Below are 18,658 nucleotides of genomic sequence, written 5' to 3'. Positions count from 1 at the left end.
TCACGAAAATAAATAAATAAATAAATAAATAAAAAAACACGGAACGAGAGAAGAGGGGGAATACCGCAAAAGTCGGAACAGGTGTTTGGCAGGTCGTTGGCTATTTAAAGAAAAACACCATCGTTTCAAAAAAAAAAGGGTACGATTGAAAAAAAAATCACACGAACGAAATCGGTTAAAGCTTTTCTCTATGCAACCACGGGCGAAACCACTGACCACTAACGATCGCTACAACCACGGTTAAACTACCTGGTCGATTACGCAAGACGACGGCGTAGACGGGCACAGGTGAAGTGGGTGCGATTCGGGTGCACAAAACACCTGGAGCGTGAGGAGGTACAGGGGGAGGAGGTGGACTGGATCGATGAGGTGGGGCCGGCGGAGGGGACGAGGGTGACGATCGATTCAAGCGGTCGATATCGTCGCTCAATAGAGTGTACGAGCCGGACAGGTGTGATTCGGACGAAGCCAACGTTGACTTGAGTCCGTTATGCAGGTGGCGCAGACTGGCCGCGGCCGAGTGCTTGCGCAGAGGCCGCATCGGCCGCACTTCGTTAGTCGATCGACAGCGATAAGGGGCGCAATAAGTCGGTTCCAGTTTAGTATAGGCTGATGTACGAGGACGTCGCAGCAGCTGTTGCGGGTCGCTACTCAATTCACTTTGCACGCGTTTAAGACGATTAGCCGCTCGAGTTCCCCAACTGGAAGAGCCGTTATGCACTTCAACGGCCGGAGGGCGTAAATCAGACAAAGAATCAGATAGCCGCGCAGCGTCCCTCGGCTCTTGGTAGCAAGACGCAGATCTTTTCAGATCGGTATGAGATGCGGAAATGGGCCGATTTTTAGGCGGCGGCAGAGGCGGCGGAGGCGAACTCGCTCTCCCGTTCGTTTCCATCCGGCCAGCGCGAGCCGTGGCGCGTCGCCGAATTTGCCATGCGTGCGGCGGAATGGGCGGAGGTGCCGTCGAAGTGGGAGACCAAGAAGACGGTCGCCGAGGGAAATAGGACAGAATGCCATAACGCGACGGAGTGGCAGAAGAAGCCGCGGCTGTCAACGGTGGCGGCGGTGGTGGCGGCGGCGGCGGATGAGACGGCGGCGGCGGTAATGGATTAGGTTGAACGTGATGGACCAATCCTTGAACCATGGGCCGAGGACCCCAATATTTGACATCTTCGTCATCCTGCGGATATCCCCCTTCCTCATCATCGTCACCATCCGCCTCCTCGTCCTCCTCTTTGGTGTTGCAAGGTTTCGCCGTGAAAATCCAGGGACTGAAATTCTCGAATTCCCATTCGGATCCGGCATTGGTGAAAGCCGTGGGACCATCACGATCTCCTCCACCCCCTACGCCACGGCTCAGACTCAGCTTATATTTGCGCTTACGCAGCTTTAACCTCAGACTCTGCATGCCCAAATGCAAGCTGGTGCGGATTTCGAACGTGATCCAAGCCGATGAGTTGCAAGACGCAAAGACGCAAAGACGCAAAGACACAAACACACACACACACACACACACACAGACAGAAACCGTTTCCGGTGGGAAAAGGGAATCGTGTCGCACACGCAGTTCCGTGACAAAATGCAAGCCTGTTCCTTATCTTGTCTATTTCAACCACTCGACGGCGCCATTGTTTTCTCTCTACAGTTCTCTGTTTTCTGTTTTAGCTGTTTTACTCGCGCGCTCACGCGATTTCTTTTCACCTGAAGCAGCACGACGACTTGTCTTTCCTTTTTCTTTACTTGTTCGTGAGTTTTGCTACTGTAGTGTGTGTCCACTCGAGACTTGGGACCATTCCCAGTCGAATGAGGAAGTAACAACAGCTGGCCACGAAAGTTGTTTTTCCAAAAGAGATTTCAACATTCAACCACAAAGGCCTTTCTCATTTCTCGCTTTTTTCTGCATCAACACATCCCAATCTTAAGGCCCAAGAAAGATTCCGATTTCGTTACGGGTAACAATTAAAAGATCACTGGATTCAATGGAAATCGAGACTAAACAGCCAAGCAAATAACGAGCTTTAACAACAACAAAGGCACTGAGGGTTTCAAAGGGGAAAAAACAAAAACAAAAAAACTGCGGAATTTTTCGAAGTGATCCAATCGAGCAGACGACGTGACTTTTACTGAGAACGAAGGCAGCAAAAATTGCCAAACGACTCGGCGAAGAAAACGCAGTATCGATCAGGTCTCGTTTGGCGCGTCTGCGCACTACGGCTGCACGAAAATGCCAATAATAATAAGAGGGAATCCCACAACAAGAAAAGGCACAACTCCAATTGGAAGACTTGCTTCGAAACGCTAAATGGATCACACGCGAAATCTCAAGAGTTTCCTTCTTAAAAGATTACGCCACGGGCTTCGCACGTTACGTCACAGTTCAGTAGTTTTAAAAATACGATAAACAAATGAAAATGCATATCAAATTTCCAACACGGACTTCATTGCAACGGCAATGTTTTCGATAAAGCAACCGGACCAGTCCGAATGCAACGAGCTGACTAAATGCACTCAACGAAGACTGTCGGCTGGTAAATGGCTGAAAAAAGCAAAAGAAATAAAATAAATTTCTCTTCCTCGGCCGTTGGATGGACGACGACGAAGGAAGGCGGCCCGAACGGTATTTTATTTTTTTTTTTATCAGCACGCCAACGACACGGTTACCTTGACAACCCCTAGCTAGTGGCTTACGTCACGATTTCTTTCAAACTCCACCCCTTTCTCTCGGTTAGGGCTATGGCTGTGGTAAAAGAGGGCGCTCTCTTTTAACACGGTCTAAATGTGTTTGGTGTTTTTCTTTTGTTTTTTTCCCTTTAGTTTACCTTTGCCAGTAATTCTAGCCTCTCGTTTCCAGGCACGCACAGATCAAACTGAGATTCGGATTGATTTCTTTTTCTTATAATATACCCGATCCACGAAATCAATTCGACTACATTTGTTGTCCCCTGCATTTTTTTCGTTGTCAAACGGGAGACCGGATACGAGTACAGGTTTGTCTTGATTCTTTACGCATAATTAAGGGGGGTCTGTTTTGTTTTTTCGCTTTCCCTCTCTAGCTGGACACGCACACAACGAAAAGTAAGACAACAAAACAAGAGAAAAGACAAAAGAAAGACGACGACGGAGACAATGTCAATTTTCTCCGCCTGTCAAAAGTGGGTGGTAAAGAACCTGATGAATACGAGGAGGTAAACCATGAGTAAAGAAAATTGAAATGTAAGGGAATTTCAAAAGAAAATCACGAGAGGAAGTGCCGTGCGCTCACGCTGGCGGCTTTTTCACGAACTACGCATCAAAACGCAATCCGAATAGGGAACAACTGTTTCTTCGCAATTGGTGCGACACTCTTATTTCTGTGTTACATTTTTGGATTCGTTTCTCTAAAGGAAAACAAAAGGAAGCAACCTCATTAGCAGCTCTAAATACATTATTGAATAAGAGGACCGTAGTTGAAATTCAATCAAATCCTTTGACAATGGGTAATGGTACAGCAATGTGCTTTGCGCTTTCTTCCCTCCGCGCATTGGGAATCCACGATTTCGGGATCAAATCAATCAACATTCACCGAACACAACGGAATGTATATGGAATAGCCTAAATCCGGAAGAACCCCAGAAAAAAAAGACCATAATCGCCTACTCCCCCCCCCCCCTCCAAAAAAAAAAGCATTTGTTGGCAAACAGATACGCACGTGTGCCTACGGGCCGGGGCAAGAAAACAAGAAGGCAAGAATAACAAAATGCTGAAAAACGAGTAAACAAACACAAAAAAACCGTATGATCCACGAATAGGTTTTCAAGGACAGCTCGATCCACACACACACACACACACACACACACACACACGTCTTCAGATTCTATGGCTAACCTCTGCACGACAAATCGCCCTCCTCCCCCATTCTTATGTCAACAACAACTGACGATCTGCTCGTGAACGTACACAAATGATGTTTAAAAAAAAAAAAAAAAAAAAAAAGGAAACTAAATAAAAAAAAGTTTTCATAAAAATAGCGTGGGTAAATCAGAAATCTTTAACTTGCACTTTCTTTTCGTACTCATGTCACGGGCATTATATAGGGGACTGGAATGGGATACCTGAAGCCCAAGCTTTGATGAGACGCCGGAAACTCGAGTTGCGCCTCAGAGGAGAGGCGCCAAACCGATCATTGGGCGGTGGTTCCATTCTTGTTTAGCGCTATGTAAGCGAGCGTGTTCTGTTGTGCCAAACGAGGCGAAAGGGGTAAGTTCACACGATCCTTGTATAGTATACGACGTGACAACGATGATGAAGAGCGACAATGATGATGACAACACACCGGTAATTATTACTCAGTTCGTCCACGGTTAAACGTGAAATAGTCCCTTTAACTTGAGATGACGTGTTGGCATTTCGCTAGTGCAATATCTCGACTCCATTCAGGTACGTGTAGGCGGGACTCTCGCTAAATAGACATTACATGTCTGACAGGAACGGGAGGCAGAGAAGCACAAAATAAAAAAATAATAAAAAATAAAAACTCTTGACCACTGTCCTATCAATTACTATCCCATTAACGTCCTGGCCGCCAACGCCACTATTCACTGATCTCATCAACAGACGATGTTGCTCGTCATCGTGAAAGACGCAGAAAACATTCGCGGATGATGGACCCGATTAGTCTTTTCGATCCGTACATGGTGCGCCGACAGCGCATCATTCGCCGCATCTCTCTCCTTTTCTATCCTTCGCAAAAAAGGGCAAAAAAAAAAAGAATCCTAAGTAATTAGTTACTTCCGTTCCAACCAACCGACAGGATTTTTCTTTTTGTCTGCTTCTTCTTCCGTCAAACGTGTGGGGCGACTTGAGTTGGGATGTTGATCGGATCCCATGACGCTACCGACCAACGCCAACAACATCAGGTAGCTCTTTTTCAACAACAAAAAATGGATGATGGCGTAGGCACATGATAACAAATGCCACCTACGCACAAGGTGTACCATTGATCAGCTAGAGTCTCGAGAGAGGGGAAGGATTCTAATCGAACTCTTACACACACAGAGGGAGAGACACGCACACAGACACACACACACACATCCAATATCGAGAAGAACACGGACAAAACGGACTCTCTAAACGGCGGCTGGACACACTCTTTGTTCAACTGTCTTGGATTTCCCTTTCACGGCACATGTACACACACGGCGGAAAACAAACAAACACATCAAACGCACAACGAGCCTCTAGATTAGCTAATTGCGTGAAGACAGCTGAATGGCGGCGGCCACTGGCACTAGTTTCGCTCCCAAACTTTAATGATCGCCTCGGTTTAAAACTGTAACAAGATTCTTGTCTATTCAAAGTTCAACTATTTGCTTATTCTTGTTCTTGTTTTCAAAGTGAACTGTGCCCACAACGGAACGTGTACCATGCGTGCATCCCAACGGGCGTTCAATCCGCGACTGACTTGCAGGGACAGCCCATCGTCGTCGTTTTCTGCCATAGAGAGTGCATGTGTGTGTGTGTATGCGTGTGTGTATGCGTGTGTGTATGCGTGTGTGTACGTGTGCGTGTGTCTAGAACGAGCGCTATTCATCTCCACGACTAGCTGCAAAAAAAAAATATATATATATATATTTTCTCTCTTTTCCCAGTTGCTGTTTACCTACAACTTGTTTTCTTCCTTCCACCCTCTCTCATTTTGGCATACGAGAATTCTTTTCTTTCCTTCTTGGCGGGCACGCTGCCCGTTCGTTACGCGTATGCAAATGTCACGCGTTGAAGAAGGCAGAAAGCAAACGGCGAAGGAAAACCTTTTGCTCCTTACGCCCCAAAAAAGAGGGCAAAAAAAAAAAATGGATAGGGAAAAAAAAAACGTTGCGGCGATGAATGCGGTTGTCTGATGGTTAGTGACGGCGACGACCACCACCGGTGACTGTGGCGGCAGCTCCCGAGATTGACTTCTTTCTTTCTTTCGTTTCATTTTTTTTTTCTTTTTGCTCCGCCCTATTCATTTTATAGTTTTCTTTTCTTTCCTTTTTCGAGGTTTCTATTGAGGTTGTCCTTATTCCAAGTCCCTCAGCTGCATTAGCATTAGCGGATGGAGCGAAAAAAAAAAAAAGAAGAGACGCCCCGAATCGGCAGCAAGCGAAACTCCTTAACGGATAATATATTTAACAACGTCCGCCAAAAATTTTCTGACTGATCTATTGGCTCGTCATTTTTCTTTTGCAGCCTCCACTTCCATATAACTAAGCAGCGACACCGCCAAAAAAAAGGGGGGTTCTCATCCTTCGTACCGACGTGAAAAGAGAAGTATAGTAGTAGCAGACGGAACAGGTAAACAACAAACTATTTACCCGTCTACCACATTTAGCCCGTAACGCGCACCGCGTGGGCGTTAACCGAAAATGAATTGGAGAAAATCCGAACGACATGCGAATTTCTAACATCTTTTCCATCGGCGAAGAGGAAAAAGGTAAGAAAACGAAAAGAATTTCGAAGAAAAATATAGAAAAAAAAGGAGGTTGTGAAATACAATTACTCGTCTAAGAGAATGATGTGAACAACTTGGCACGGCCCATAATGGCGTGTTTTTCTCATCCGCTGATTTGTGTGACAGCCGGATGACGTCAAACAACAGCAGCTATATAACGACAGCAGGGGAGAGAGAGAGGGAGAGAGGGAGGGAGAGAGAGAGAGAGAGAGAGAGAGGAAAAGAAGTGAAGAGATATGCACATCATCGGTCTGGTGACCATTCGGATTGTATCCACGCACTCTGCCGTATAGAAACATCGTTCTTCCATCAATTTGAAAAACAACGGTTCAGACGTAACCCACAATTATTTCTGAGCGCTTGTTAAAACTTTTGTTTGTTTTTTTTTTTTTGTTTTTTTCTGAATCTGGCTGTCACGATTGCAGTTTCTAATGATTGGTCTAAACCAACCACTAAAATAAAAACGTCAAAATGAAGAGAGGGGGAAAAAAAATGGACGGCCAGAAATCAGACCTCCATTTTTGATCTGGATTTCACGGTTGGGTTCTAGATTTTTTTTTTTTTTTTCCTTCTTCGAAACTTGCCAATCCGTTGGCAAAAGAAGAAGAACGCGACAACAACAACAAAAAAAATATATCGTGATGCGTGTTTTTTTCCTACCCCATATTTAAACAAATCCATTTCCTTCATGATTCTGGGATGCGAGCCCAAGTCAAATGCGCCACAACGTTTGTTGGCAGCCGTGTCGTGGAGATTTTCAACAGTTTTGCTACGGTAGGGAAGCTTGGTAACGATCTTTCCATTACGAGCAAATCTTTGGTCGGCAAGGACGGAAGAAAGGCACGAAAAAAGAAGAAAAAAGAAGACGATTTTTACGTAAATCGTCCGCTTGAATTGAAAGTTGCCCTGCACACTCGAGATCCCTTCGCGGCGGACGAGAAATCAATAACGCTGAAATGGGAACAGATAGCAGCTGCGTGGATGTTTATCCATGGAAACACCACTGATTCGCGAAGGAGCGGTAAGAAGCAAGAGGCTTACGAAGTTTTAAAAAAAATGTTTCGCTTTCATTAAAGATTTGAAAGTAAAACTTGCGACGGAAGGGGATCAATTAGGGAAAATAATAATAATAATGAAAAAAACTCCATAAACTTATAACTATGGAAGATGAAAAGACTGTGTTTTTCCTAGAGCTAGTTGCAATTCGAAAAATAAAAAAAAAAGAAACAAATAGGATAAACTCACCTGTTGACGATTCAGAATCCAGCGATCCGGTGATTGACGCTTCCAGCGAATCGTCTGCACGTCGCAGATTTTTATCTCCTAGTCCTTGGCCATTGAATGGGCACGTAGGGAGAACAATACAGTTAGAGCGTTACAACCTCGCTAGACAAATGTCGATTTCGTGTAATACCTTGGGTGGTCAGCTTTCTCTTGAGTTCCCTTTCAGGGCGAAAGCGATCGACAATCTTGCTGATGCGATCGTTGCCGCGATCCTTGCGATGAAGAGCCCCAATGCAGCTCTCTTCGATCACCTTGACGCACCCTTTGTGAATGTTCATCTCGCAATCTGCAAAGAAAAAAGAGGGGGAAGGAGAGAAAAATAAGCAAATAGGGTATTATAGCTGTTGAATGCCGGTATGGCGAATGTCGCATCATTTATTACTTGTGCATTGGTATCCCTGAGGACTGGTGCCCCACAAAACGTTGCCGCAGTGATTACAGAGTGTCACGCTGAAATACTGGTGGGCCACAAAGTGATGGCCCTTGGCAGTCAGTTGCTGTCGGTCGGAAAAACAAAAGGATGATGAGTCAGCAACAGAAACAGAGGAGCCTAATGGAAATGCATTTTTTGGTTTTTATAAAGCCTTACCTTTTTGTTTTTACTGAGGAATTTGGGCTTGATTGATTTTTCCTTAGCTACGAACGTCGGACAACGCTCTATCTGACTGGTGGCTTGTGGGCTCTTGACATTAAAGTTTTTCTGCAAGACGGTGGCCAACGAAGAGGCAATGGCCTGGTTGCGATCACTGGAATTCTCCAAATCCTCCCTGCAAGGTTGGCATAAGAATAACGGCCGTTAAGTAGCGTAATGGGTTTCAAAAAAACAAAATACAAAAAAACAAAAAAAACAGCCGGGCTCCCACGGGCTGAAATACTTACGCCAATGACTCTAGCCGAGGTAGGAGGAGGCTCTCGACAATCTTGACTTCCTTGGCCTTGTCGTGGATCGTCTCGTCCAAAACGGCGTCGCTCGGACCAAATATGGTTCCCAAGCCGACGGTCCGTTTGCTGAGAAACTCGGCTAAATGTCGTTTCAGTTCCTCTTTGGCTTTCGATCTCGCTTTCAGGAAAACCTGCAAATCAATAAAAAAAGAAGAAAAAAAATTCCATGAATGCGACTGCAACTTTTAGGGCAACCCTGAAACATTTCAATCGAGGCAGACCTTTCGGAGGATTTCTTCTTTGTCAATGTCTATTTGTAAGGCGTCATCAATTTCGTGCAATACGTGCTCATCGACGTTGTTCAGTTTCAATGGCTATCGTTGAAGGGAGAACATCAAAGTCAACGATTACACATCAAAGAACTGAAACCTTAAAAAACGGGAATCGTACCGCATTAGGAACGAGGTAAGTTGAATGAATTTCATAAGCCCACTTTTTCATGTCCTTGGCAGTACCCTCTTTGTATAGATCCGTTATTAAATGGAAGAACTGCGCTCACAATCAAAACACGAAATTCAATTTATCGTCAACAATGACGCCATGCATATCAAAGTATCATACCAAGCTGGCTGGGTCGCAGTTCATCATGACGAAATTCATGAAGACGGCCAAGTGGGCATTGTGCTGCCAGAGTTTGGCCAAGGTTTTGAACACACCGTGATCATCAATCTGCCCCTGAAGACAACAACAAAGAATATCATGCCATTAATTTTCGCACGTAACAACGAAACATTTGATAGGGAATATCGACTGCGAACCTTGACGGATTCATGATCAGAGAATTCGTCCTCTTCCATAGAAATGATATTCAACTGGGTTTCCTGTCCAGCATAAACGACTCCGGAAGGCGAGGCTTGATGAGCAGCTGGGAGCGAGCCTGTCGCCGCCGTCTGTGAGTGAGTGAGTGAGTGAAAGAAAGAAAATAAAATAAAAAAACAAAATAAAAACAAAAAACAATAAACAGTTGGCAGATGGCACAGCATTAAGACGGACAGACTACAGCGGCCAATGTTGAGCTGGTGCTTCTGGGTAACAAATTACCTCGCTGCCGTTCCCATCTTCGGCTAAGGGACTGACGGGTCGCCTGTAAGGCGGCGGAGGTGTGCCGGGAGGAGTGCCGTGTGTGGGGGAGTCCGTGTCTTTGCCACCGACACGTCTGGTCGATAAATCCAACTCGCTAATGGAATCGGACGAACTGAAACGCCGAGCTGCATTCAGCAGTCCAAAAAAAAAAAAAAGGAAAAAAAAAAAAAACAGAAAAAGAGAGAAAGAAGTGGTTAAATTGGTATTCGCTTCAGAACCTCCTTCGTGTAATTTATGCTCTTACTGTCTGGTGCGCTGGCAGCAACGGGCTGGACTGGAAAAGGGAACGGACTTGACTTTGTGCGGTGATGTGAAGGCAACGGACTCGTGCTCGGTCTGCCGGCCTGCAAACGTATCGACAAAGATAAATATCCAATACCACGACTCGTGTGCTCCAAAAACAAAGCAGAACAAAACATAACAAAAAAAAAAAAACGATCAAGATAGGGAGAGAAAAAAAAAATGAAACAAGGCCATGGCGTTGAATTAGTCATGCACGTTGGTGAGCAAGCAGAGCAAGGCAGGGCTCGTTCAAAAACCAATCAATAGAAAAAAAACACCCAGTTTTTTTTTTGTTTGTTTGTTTTTGTGTTTTAAAAATATTTAATTTCGAAACAATTGCCCAAAGTTGTGAACCGGAAGAAGATGGAAAGCGTGGAAGGTTGAGTCAGGAGAAAGGGTCAACTTACGCTGGACGAAGGAGGTTGGTTAGTGGGCGAATCGCGCAGCAGAATTCGATGTTGTTCCTGACTTGCTCCGTTAGCCGAAGGGACTATGTCCGGCATGCCGGACGCGGCGGCTGCGGCCGAGGAGGAGGACGACGAAGAGGAAGAGCAAGAGGAAGACGAGGCAGTAGAAGGATTTCGGGGTGGAAGAGGGGGCGGAGGAGACGAAGGTGTTTCGCCAGGGACTGGGCTCGACAGGATCAACGGGGATGAATTGTGCGACACCAACGAGCGGTTGCGGGCCGGTAGCGGTGGTGGAACGTCGCATCCTAGATTATCCCAGCCGCCACCTTCGACGGCACCAGGTGGTCGCTGGGATATCCTATTTCCACTGCCACTACTGCCAGAACGTGCCACAGAAACTCCTACTGGATAATGAGCCGATTGGGGCCGGTTGGCCGGCGATGGAGAACGATGGGTCGATGACGACAACTGGGGGGTTTCGAGTTTCGTAATGAAAAAAAAAAGGGTTTTTCGTCGTTGTGTTGTTAGGGAAAAAGAGAAACAAAAAATATAAACAAAGCAAGACACGCCATCAGTCATTATGTCATTAGTGTGCATCAACTAAAATAAGGTCATTAAATAATTTCATGGAGGACGCCCAAATGGGCCAGTCTGTTGGTTGCGTGGATTAGGGGAAAAAACACTGAAAACCGCAAGAAGAGCAAGTACTGTTTATGTACGGGTCGTCTGCGACTGTGCGAGGAGAACGGGAGCGGATCAATCACCATTCGGAAGCAAAGGTAAAAACCAAACAAATAACAACACAAACTGAGTAAAAAAAACAAAAAAACATGGGAGTCCATATATAATCAAAATTGTTAAAACAAACTGCCTAGGAATTTCTGAAAACAACTAACTCTTTCGCGAGGCAAAACATTCACGATGCTGCTAGGCAAACGTTAAATTATTGTTTCCTCGAACACAACAGTCGTAAACAAAAAAAAAAAAAAAAATGGAATACAGTACCAGTAATGGTTGACTTTCCGAGGTGGGCAATCCGAGCCGGTTGGCCATCTGGTTGTACTTTTGCTGGAGTTCGCGGACGCGCTTTTCGGCGCTGGCCAACTCGACGGCCACGGACGGGTTGTATCCGCGCGCCAAGTCGCCCCGCTTCGTCTCCACGAACTGGGCTTCCTTTTCCAGCATCAACTTGAACGTGTTGAGACGCTCCAGCTCGACGACGCGTTGTTGTTCGTGCTGTGCACAACAAATCGAAAAAAAAAAAAAAAAAATCAGCCAAAAAAAGGAAGAAAGAAAATAAAAGCAAACAAACATAAAGATCAGGCAGCGTATACGGGTCTACAGGCATCCGCTGCGGATACAATCGGTGTACAAGATCTTCCTCGTTCTTCACACCAGCAACGTTATTCAACAAACAAACCACTGTTCATCATCACAATGAAGGCTCTCTTCCGCAATAAGAAAAGCAAGAATTGTCATGCTCTTGTCATGTTTACCAAAACTTTTCTGTCGCTTGCATGCTAGGGTTGGTTTTCACAGCGTTTGCACAACGCCACCACCACCCGTTGTCTATTGCAAAACGTTACGTCTAACAGACTCGTATTACGGGCTGAATAACAAAAGGACGACGACAAGCCGACACGCGTTCGCATTTTGGCGTGGACCAAGGCCTTTCCGTGTCACATTCTGGGCGTTACAGACGTATGGCATATCAAGGTAACGTAATGTTTTTGTTCACGCCCAATCAAACGACTGTCCCTATCGTGTAGAAAACAAGTCGCAAAAACAAAACAAAAAAAGAAATCTTTCTACATTCCTACGATCCGGTCTGGAAAGAAAAAAAGTAACAAGTTCTGTGGCCCGTCGCTGTGGGTCGCTTTCATCGCTATGGAAAAATCAACCTACTGCTACTCCAAGAACTAGAGGGATGTACCCGATCTGGACAACACTTAGGAAAACAAAAGGAAACGAAAGGGAAAAAGAGAAAAAAACAACAACAACAACAACAACATGAAATTCCCATTTGAAATGTGCGTATACCCCGACAGGCTGTGGACTAGTGATTCCGACGCGCATAGAAGGCTGGTGATGCAATCCTCTCGACGTTGGGGTAGTAGACGTCGTCATAATGGGAGGCGGCGGTGGAGGTGGTGGTGCCTGAGGGCCCAACGGACTCGTCGATGACGGATGAAGTGAAGGCATGGCGTACGGTGAGTTGTAGTGAGACGGGATGCTGGACCCGTTGCTCGATCCGTAGATTGGCGATATCACGGTGAGAGCCACGCTCGATCCGCCCGCTGCATCCATGAAATCATAACAACAGAACACAGACAATCGGGTTAGATCGTTGAGGCAACATACAAGATGGCAGCGTAGACATGGGAATGCGCTGCAAATGTACAGTTAACTAGCGCGGCGATGAAGAAAGAAAGGGGAAAAAAAAGAAGGGAAAAACGAATAAAAGTTCGGAAAACAACGGAATAGCGTTACACAACGTGTGCTTGCAACATGTTGCGTTCTTAATTGGTGTACGGCTGCGCGCTCTAAGGTTTTTGGGATGTTGGCCAACGAGTAATTTTCTGCATTTCTTCGCAAGTGACAACCGGTGGGGCATATTTTCACAACGTTACTATTTAATGACCTGAGGCAGAGACACACGCACATTAAACCGGTCACAATGATATCTCACAGCCGCTATCTAAAACGGGCGACACATTGACATTTATGGATACAAATCCATTCGGAATTTTTGTGTGCTCTTAACAGCCATGCAATACTTTTTTTTTTTAAATAAGGGAAATGTGTTTGTGTTCATTAAATAAAAAGTGCAACCCCACCCTTCTCTACGCACGGAAAACAAAACAAAAATCCGCTTAGACTAACCCGTTCAGATTGATTATGTATGCCAGAGTAGGAGGGCGGAGAGGTACCATCTAGAATAAATACATAATTTTTTGAGAGAGAACCAGAAAATGCAGGAATTGTCCAGCACTCCGACCATAAGATTACATTCTAAGAAGACCTGATGAAGATGGATGAGATCCTCATTGGCCACATTCGAACGTGACGGGCAGCAGTATTGGAAAAAATAATAAATAAATTCTTTCTTTTTCATTTAGTGCTTGAAATGTGGCGAGGAAGAAAATTCCCAAAACCTCAAGTGGGTCGATAGTTCTGCATCTCTATTTCTGGCCCTCGTCGCCGCCCGACTTCTACACCAGACGACGTCACTGACAGCATCAGAAGCTCCAAAGGAGCGTCTTTTACTCCCATCTTCCTCCCACCAGAGAGATGAATGGCGATGCCATCCATGGGCAGCTGCGGAAGGCCGCCAGAGCAATACCCTCGACAATCGACTATAGCGCGCACTCTCTTTCTTCCCTCCCAGAAAAAAAAGAGGAGAAAAGAAAAACAGCTGGCGGTGGCTGGGCGCCGTATACACAGTTTTCTTCTTCCATTTCTTTTTTTCCCGATAACAAAATAAAGAGTCGGCCACCAAATAAATAGATAACATGTTCAAACGGGGACTTGACCGAACGTTCCCTACTTTCTTTTAACGGATCATTTTCAAATGTGACCAGCAGCTGTGTGAATAGATTCATTGGAATTTCAATTTCTTGAAACCTATCGACCCTCCTTTTTTTTCTCGACGATGGTCGTCTCTGCCTGCCTAATTATTGGCAAGGTTGAAGAGGGTAAAAAGGACCTGGCGACTATGGTCGGTTACTATCTTTTAGTGGCCTCCTCTTTCAAAAAAAAAAAAAAAAAAAAGATCCATCAACAAGCAGGTCCGCATTGTTATTTTTCCCTAGAAGTATCTTTTTTCTTTCTTTCCCAGCGATACTTCAAAAATACCACGAGAAGTTATTTTATTAAAATTCAACTAAAAATAAGGAGGGGAGGATGTGAAGGAAAACATTCCATTTAGAAGTACCGCCTTTTTTACCTCCCTCTCCCGTCTGGAAAAAGGTAAGGGCGTAGAGAAGGTGTGTCAATGAGAGAGAAAAACGAAAGAGAAAAAAAAAATTTAACAAAACAAAACAACAACGTACCTCTAATCAAATCGACGACCTCGGCGTGGTTCGACTGGGTCACCCACGATCCGTTAACCTATTCAACCACAAAATACATGGGTAATGGAGATGACACATATCCAAAAAATATATATATAAACCACTTGTATCTTCACAAAAACATGGGGAAAAAAAATATTAAACCGAGTCTAACTGAAAAATACCTTGATAATAAAATCATCCTTAAAAATGCCAGCTCGCTCAGCGGCTCCGCCTAAGAACATAAAAAGGGGGTAAAGAAACCAAAGAAACCAAAAAAAAAATGACAACAACGAAAAACGACATCGATTTCTTCCTATTATCATGCAAAAAGAGAAATACTAAATGAATAATGCAGAAACCATACGAGGGTAATAAATTTTAAAACAAAACAAAAACAACAGCAACAAAAGAGAAAGACGAAAAGATAAAATGTGTCACAGATAGCATCGTCGGAAAGAGACACCTGCAAGAAAAACAGGCGGAATGATAAATGGTATTTGTCTCCTACCTTCGCGAACGGTTTGAACGAAGACGGGATTGTCTCCGGCCACAACGAAACCGAATCCTCGGTCGTCTCGGTTGATGACCACTACCCGCGAATGCGGATTGGAATGGCCGACGTTGCTGCTGCCAATCAAGCCGCCGTTGACGGACGACGTGCCGTACTGCGACGGCGTGCCCCACTGCACCAACTGTGGCGCACCTCCTTGGAATCCGGACCAGTTCGGCTCGTTCAACCTGGAAAGGAAAAAACAAAAAGAAGCACGTATAAATAAACTGTTGATGTCGTAATGTCGTAATTGTTGCATCACACATTTATCTTAGATGAAAATGGAATGTTCAACATCTTCCTTTAAAAACCAAAAAGAAGAGGGGTAAAAAGAAATAAATATCCACTATGGAAAAGAAAAACAAATGCCGCTTTTCTAATAGCAATGACATCATCGCCCGCCCTCTTCAAAACCGCTATCGGTTCCGCGGGAGTTTCCGGATGTACTCACATATACATACACGATGCCATTCCCACACTGAATAAATAAATGAAAACGAAGAAGAGGAAAAACAAAATCATACCAGCGCGCATGATTCAGCATTTAGATTTTTCCTCGTTCTTTCCTTTTCCCTTCCCATCGTCGGATACAGGATTTGTTCATTATTTTTTAAACTTGAGCATCACAAAACGTTGATCGTGTTACTTCTCACTATTATCACTCGGAAACAATCTCGTATCGAAAACGGTGGGGGGTCAACAAATCTCAAATTCTGTTTCGATTCAAAGTTCAATTTTTCATTCTTTGATTGTTCGCACCTCCAAAGAAAGAGTCAGAGACAAATAGCTTTTTTTTTTTCAAAGGATTCGACAAGCCACCGGTTCTCATTGTGTAGTCCTTCAGAGAAAAGGCAGTGGTGTGCATTGCAGGTGGCATTTTTAATTCTCCTCCCACCTTTTTTCTTACATTTTCCTTTTAACCAACGCGTCTACAAGAAAAGCAAAAGAGAAATACGCCATTTGTTTCCTGGGCCATGTCAGAAGACCTTGAGCTCCTCGAAGGGGAAACCTGAGAGAGGGTGGCCCCCCTCTTTGCTCCCTCTCTCCTTCTTGTGTTTAACCAGGGCCCCTTTTTCCCAGTGTTTTGGACCGGACACGGGGCCGGCCTTTTAAGTTTTTTTAAATAAAACAAAGCATCCTCTTGCCTTCTCTCCCCATCGGGAAGGTATACACCAAGAAAAAATGAGGAGCAACCACAAAAAAGAGGAGCAAGAGAACGGAAGACTTGGCGTACACAAAACGGCCAAACGCTACTGGCATACTTTTATAAACAAAAAAGAAAGAAAAAAAAAAAACGCAAAAATGTAAAAACAGGTCCAGTCGTCGGGAATACTGTCTGCTATCTCATAAGTATTCCACTCAAAACCGATGAGAATTGAGAAGATGTGTATGTGACGGGCGTGGTAGATTGGATAAGACTGGCGGTCGATTTTCACCGGAATTATCGGGCCATGAAGAGGTTTTTTTTTCTTTGTCCATCTGCGTATGTATGTTGCGTCAGGGGATAACGAGAGGAAAATCCATCACGCAACACATGCGGAACTTGCTCAACCCCTAAAACGACTAGCACCACCAGCTCTAACAACAGGAGGGAGAAAACGAAATTTCAAATGGACATTAGTTCGGGTTCTCTGCGTTTTGAATCTCTCTCCACTCCCTTTTTGAAATTAAATGACGATGAACGTACTGCTACAGTGCAGTCGATTCTAATGGAAATTCAATTCTGCTCTTTAACTTGGCTCACGAACGCTCCGTCACGTTCCGTTTCCAAGCCTTCTTTTAAACAAGAGCTGGACCTCGCTCTTTCCTTTTGATTTCAATTCCCCTCCTTCATCTTGTTGCTTCTCCAGCGAAATGTACGGTTAGTCTCCAGTGGGGTCGGTCGAGCACGCAAGCAGGAACACACAGAAGGGGGAGAAAGATAGAGAAACGGGAATTGAGATCCCGTCATCGTACAAGAATCAGCCATGCCTCCACCAATAGACAATTGGCACAACAAGAGACTGATCAGAATGCCTCAAATCCCTTGAAGCCTAACCATCATGGCTCATAATCTGTTGCCACTATGGTTAGAAATATGTGGGCGTAGAAGCTGGGTGTGGATCTAATGCCTGATGCTAAGCGCAGAGCTCAATTTCTCTCCAGCCGTTCTCAGCCTCTTGGTTACTTCCTGTTTACATATCTTTCATCTTAAAACAATCTATAGTTCCTAAATGAATGTAAAATATGAAGAACGAGAATTAACAAAAACTCACCTCTCTTCCAAACTGGCCAGCGTGTTATCCATACTTTCATCGAGATATCACTCATCCACAAGGCACTGAGGTTGCACCCATAGCACGTAATGACACATTGACAAGAGTAATGCAGTGGAAAGAAATTCCTCACAGGAAGCAAAAAGTCTGGGACACTGCCAAAAGGCAATGACAAATGACACCACAGGATCTATACAGCTCGCCAATATGCAAAGTGTCAAATCTGGAGTATGTCTAAAGAAGTGGAGAAAAGACAACACAAGCTGTTGAGGCACAACAAGATGATGAAGCAAAGTTAAGTCCAAACAAGGCGATCTAATCCTGAGAGATTCGATGTTCCATACAACTTGTGGATCCAATCGATGAAGCAAAACTGTTCTTGATCTTTCTTGGGCTTCTTTTTTTTTCTTTTTCTGTTGTACGAGTGGTTGGCACACCGCCCCCGCTGCTCTGTTGTATATGCTTTGGGCGTCTACTGAAGAATAGAGTGGGAAGCCAGCAATATGGCCGCCAACACTTGTCAACAAGAAAACTCGACACAACACTTAGGCCACTAGAAAAGGCAAAGCAAGGCTGGAAAAATATTGTTTCTCTAAAATACACTTTTTAATTGTTCAAACGCAATCACTACATATATTGCCATAGAATCACGTACAATCCGTTTTGACGATGCAGTCCCGAGCTTGCGACTGATGGTTGTATGCGAAAAAAATATTATAAAGCGACAACTGTGGAGGGGCACACAAATGCTGCTGCTCCCTAACAAAGTTCAGAAACTTTTCGCACGATGGCGCTAGGTGCCAACGCGCGTGCTGACGCGTCCTGCAGAAGACAGTTTAGCTTGACACATCTCATTACATCCATAATTGATATCACCCAAGGATTTGTAATTGTAATTTATGCACAAGCCAAATTTCCTTTCCCAGGGACCACAATAGCTGCTATTAACTCCAGCTCTGTTTGTCAGTCTCAACCTAGTTGCTTCTGTTTCAATTTTAGTCTTTATTCTGTAGTGCTTGCTAGTTCCCCGCAAAATAACCAAGTTTCATACGCTGAATTGCTAAGCGACAATGCAAGATTTACTTTAGTTGGTATTTAACTAATAAATAAATAATAGGGTTTTAAAACTTACTTATAATTTCAAGTAATTGAAATAAACGTTGGTCTGATAAGAACACTGAGATTTGTCACAAATTTCACTAAAAATAGAGCGGATCCGAGGAAATAAGATGCGCTTCATAAAAAAAGAAAGCTGGGGCATTATTATCCTCAACTAAAATGGGTAAAAAAGACAAAAAAAAAAGAGAGAATCCTGGAAGTTAGTATGTTTG

General features: G+C 44.4%; 1 protein-coding gene across 1 annotated transcript in view; it reads right to left on the bottom strand.

Annotated features, from left to right (window-relative positions):
• Positions 1-18,048, bottom strand: part of LOC130692261 (rho guanine nucleotide exchange factor 11-like) — a 39,192-nt gene extending 21,144 nt beyond the window's left edge. The window contains exons 1-18 of the mRNA XM_059496069.1: positions 17,328-18,048; positions 15,031-15,260; positions 14,705-14,754; positions 14,520-14,577; positions 12,508-12,764; positions 11,473-11,703; positions 10,468-10,935; positions 10,023-10,122; positions 9,737-9,903; positions 9,454-9,585; positions 9,257-9,370; positions 9,086-9,184; positions 8,917-9,009; positions 8,633-8,826; positions 8,343-8,520; positions 8,136-8,250; positions 7,884-8,039; positions 7,715-7,798 (exon numbers count right to left, since the gene is read on the bottom strand). Of these exons, the coding sequence (XP_059352052.1) occupies positions 7,715-7,798; positions 7,884-8,039; positions 8,136-8,250; positions 8,343-8,520; positions 8,633-8,826; positions 8,917-9,009; positions 9,086-9,184; positions 9,257-9,370; positions 9,454-9,585; positions 9,737-9,903; positions 10,023-10,122; positions 10,468-10,935; positions 11,473-11,703; positions 12,508-12,764; positions 14,520-14,577; positions 14,705-14,754; positions 15,031-15,260; positions 17,328-17,359 (2,758 nt within the window). The 5' untranslated portion in view covers positions 17,360-18,048. The remainder of the gene's footprint in view (positions 1-7,714; positions 7,799-7,883; positions 8,040-8,135; positions 8,251-8,342; positions 8,521-8,632; positions 8,827-8,916; positions 9,010-9,085; positions 9,185-9,256; positions 9,371-9,453; positions 9,586-9,736; positions 9,904-10,022; positions 10,123-10,467; positions 10,936-11,472; positions 11,704-12,507; positions 12,765-14,519; positions 14,578-14,704; positions 14,755-15,030; positions 15,261-17,327) is intronic.
• Positions 18,049-18,658: the final 610 nt, after the last annotated feature.

The sequence above is a fragment of the Daphnia carinata genome, chromosome 1, assembly GCF_022539665.2.
Source record: "Daphnia carinata strain CSIRO-1 chromosome 1, CSIRO_AGI_Dcar_HiC_V3, whole genome shotgun sequence".
In the NCBI taxonomy this organism is placed as follows: Eukaryota; Metazoa; Arthropoda; class Branchiopoda; order Diplostraca; family Daphniidae; genus Daphnia; species Daphnia carinata.
Note: the sequence above shows the minus strand (reverse complement) of the source record. Positions and strands in the feature narration are given on the sequence as shown.